The sequence below is a fragment of the Nicotiana tabacum genome, chromosome 22 (genome assembly GCF_000715075.1).
Source record: "Nicotiana tabacum cultivar K326 chromosome 22, ASM71507v2, whole genome shotgun sequence".
In the NCBI taxonomy this organism is placed as follows: Eukaryota; Viridiplantae; Streptophyta; class Magnoliopsida; order Solanales; family Solanaceae; genus Nicotiana; species Nicotiana tabacum.
In genome coordinates this window covers 1220797-1224455 of record NC_134101.1, presented here as the reverse complement: position 1 = coordinate 1224455, position 3659 = coordinate 1220797, and the positions used below count along the sequence as shown (strand labels likewise).

General features: G+C 37.2%; 1 protein-coding gene across 1 annotated transcript; it reads right to left on the bottom strand.

The window, feature by feature from the left end:
* Positions 1-2919: 2919 nt before the first annotated feature.
* LOC142176647 (uncharacterized) lies at positions 2920-3324 on the bottom strand. Its single transcript, XM_075244736.1, has one exon. It carries the CDS (start codon positions 3322-3324, stop codon positions 2920-2922), a length of 405 nt encoding a protein of 134 aa, XP_075100837.1.
* Positions 3325-3659: the final 335 nt, after the last annotated feature.

The window sequence follows — 3659 nt, the reverse complement described above, 5'->3', positions numbered from 1 at the left end:
AAATACATATATTTTGAGTTTCTAATGATTCTAATAGACTTGATAAATTAATTGATGCATGAATTTAATTGGAAATCACCATTTAGATAAGATACAACACTAGTTCTTGAAATGGATGTTCTTGAACCTAGACTTTTGTTGGAGAAGGCAATAAATAGTGACTTGATAATGTTGGGTAATTAACATAGTATTATTAATGACTCCAAATAAGTATTAAATGATAAGAATTGAATTGAATAGGCTAATGGATGAGCCTATTGGATAATTTGGGATGGTCTTTTTGCCGAATTGTGAAGCCTAAATGGGTATTTATGAATCTTTTCGTATTTGTTTTAATGTAGTAGGGATATCTAATTGTAGGTATTGAATTGTGGATGATATTTGGATATTTTAATCAATTGAAGCATTGTAGTATTTTCGAAGCTTGAAGATTAAGGTAAGTTGATTAATACTTACTCTTCTTGATAGATTTTCTCTAAAATCATATTTGAGTTATTATGTGAGCTGATTTGTAAATGTGCATACGTATGTATGGGAACAAGCAGGAAAGATGTCACCATGTATTACTAAATTGTTGCTTATGAAGTGTCATGAGAATTTATAAAAGTCTTATTTTCAAAATTTATTGGCAAAATGACACTTAAGGAAATTCTTATAAGTTTTATTAAAACTTATTTGTTGATAAGAGTATAAAATGCTTGACTGCTAAATATATTCTTTCATGAAAAAGATTATCTTTTGAAATTTCACCAAAGGAAGAACTTGTTGTATCTTAAGGTTTTTGTTAATTGCTAAAGGCTTTAACATGAAAAAGGTTATTCATTTGATTTTATTCAAATAGTTTGGCTTGACTATAAAAATCATGATTTGATAAAAATAGATTCTTTGAGGCAATTATTCTATGAGTTTATTTTTGAAATATCGAATATTTTAGGAGTTACTAGTGGAGACCACCGAGATTCGTTCGAATGTCGAGTTCGTTACCATGGAACTACACGTGTTGGTGTAGGGACAGAATCCAAGTCTAAGCCGAGGTTTGTGGGATAAAGTCCCCAATTGAGAGGGAAAATGATCATTACATAAAGTAATAAAGTTAAGTTGACTCGTACGGCACTACGGGAAGCCGCCCAGACAAGTAGGGTCAAATACTTGTTACTAGATCGATCACCTAGTAGTTGTTTATTATGTTGGTGTCGGTATAGTACTCCCGGTGAAAGGTAAAAGAGGACTTTCTTATGTTTAGGCCTAAGGAGCCGAAAATAATTTCAATGATTTAATGAGATTGAAATAGTTTTACATGATTTCTATTAAAATCTTGGGTTGATAGAGATGTTCTAAAACTTTATATTATGGCTTACATTTCACTTGTCTTTTATCTAAAATGATAAAGAGCGTGCTTTATATAATTGTTTATCACTTTATGTCCAATATTAGTTGCATAGTTGTTGTAAAATCTTGTCCCAGGAACTTAAGTTAGAGAGAGTCTATGACACTTATTGAGTACTGTTGTGGTGTACTCAGCCCTTAGGGCCCCTCTCCAGGGCCCCACTTACTTTACATATTTCAGGATGAGGTACGGTACGTGGCATACGGACATGGCTAGGATGACTCTCTTCCCGAGGTATATGGCAAGGCACCACTCCTATTTTGTGGTAGCTATCATGTTATTTCTTAATTTGTGTTAGTCGGGCATTAGCCCAAGTGTTTAGTTCTATTCCTGGGTATAGAGGCTCCATAGATAGTTGTTAAAAGTTGTAGTAATGGGATTGTAAGCGACATACATAAAAAGATATTTACTTTACTTGCTTTCATTGTTATGATTATAAGAGGCTCCAAGTATGATTTTGAATTGGAAATTTATTCCATGGTTTAACTTGAAAATATATAAAATTTTCAAAGAGCTTCCGCAGTTAAATTGATTTTTCATGCATATGGTTTGGGTGAATCATATGTGTTGGTTCGCTCGGGTCGGATACTGTGTCGGGTGCCGGTCACGCGGATTTAGGTCGTGACAAATAACCTTTCCATCTTGCATAAGAACAGAACCAAGACCCACTCTAGAGGCATCACAATACACTGTGAACCCACCCGAACCTGTCGGCAAGGTTAACATAGGTGCAGTGGTCAACCTCTTCTTTAACTCTTGAAAACACTGCTCACAAGCGTCTGACCACTAGAACTTAACTGCTTTCTGAGTCAACTTAGTTAATGGAGCTGCAAGTGAGGAAAATCCCTCTACAAACCTTATATAGTAGCTAGCTAACCCCAAGAAACTTCTAGTTTCGGTTGGCGTTGTAGGCCTTGGCCAGTTCTTGACTGCTTCTGTCTTCTGAGGGTCTACTTTTATGCCTTCACTAGATACCACGTGGCCTAAGAATGCCACTGACTGCAACCAGAACTCATATTTTTAAAACTTGGCATAAAGCTCATTCTCCTTCAAGGTCTGCAAGGCTATCCTGAGGTGGTTTGTATGCTCATCCTTGCTCTTAGAGTATACTAAAATATCGTCTATAAACACGATAATAAAGGTATCAAGGAATGGCTTGAAAACTCTATTCATGAGGTCCATGAGTGCAGCTGGAGCATTTGTCAACCCGAAGGACATTACTAGAAATTCATAGTGACCGTAGCAAGTTCTAAAGACTGTTTTATATATATCCTCTTCTCTGATTCTCAACTGATGGTACCCCAACCTCAAGTCTATCTTTGAAAAGTATTTTGCACCCTGAAGTTGATCAAATAAATCATCAATTCTTGGCAGTGGATACTTGTTCTTAATGGTAACTTTATTCAACTGCTGATAGTTGATGCACATTCTGAGAGACCTATCTTTCTTCTTGACAAGCAGGACCGGGGCACCCCACGGTGAAACACTCGGCCTGATGAAGCCCTTGTCAAGGAGGTCTTTCAACTGTTCTCTCAACTCATAAATTCTGCTGGAGCCATCCTATAAGGAGGTATAGATATGGTCTGAGTGCCTGGCATGAGATCAATGCCAAAGTCTATGATTCTTTTGGGAGGAAGTCCGGGAAGGTCATCTGGGAAAACTTCTGAAAATTCTCTAACAACTAGCACAGACTGAAGAGCTGGTAGGTCTAATTCTGGATTAATGATGTGAGCCAAATAGGCGAGACACCCCTTACTGATCAGTTGTTGTGCCTTAAGGTAAGAAATAAACTTACCTACAAGTGATGCTAAACTACCCTTCCACTCTAAGACTTCTTCATTTGGAAATTGAAAACTGACTAACTTGGCACGACAATCTAATATGGCATAGTAGGAAGATAACCAATCCATACCCATGATCACATCTAAATCCACCATTCCTAACTCTATGAGATCGGCCTCGGTGTTGCGACCTTGGACTGAAACTATACAACCTCTATAGACTCTTGTGACTTTCACTGACTTGCCAACTGGAGTATATACTAGGAATGGCTCACTAAGTTGTTCAGGTTATGGCCCGAGGTTAATTGCAAAGTATGGAGTCACATACAAAAACGTTGAACCTGGATCAATTATGGCATAAGCATTATGTGAGCAGACTAAAAGTATACCTATAATAACTTCTACAGATGCCTTTGCACTCTGACGATCAAGTGTAGCAAACAAATGGGGTTGTCCCCCTCCCTGAGTAACTCGATCTACACCTTTGCCTG

Bases quoted from the DNA above. Each gene is read 5' to 3' on its own strand.
- LOC142176647 (XM_075244736.1), bottom strand. From the start codon at position 3,324: ATGGTGGATTTAGATGTGATCATGGGTATGGATTGGTTATCTTCCTAC.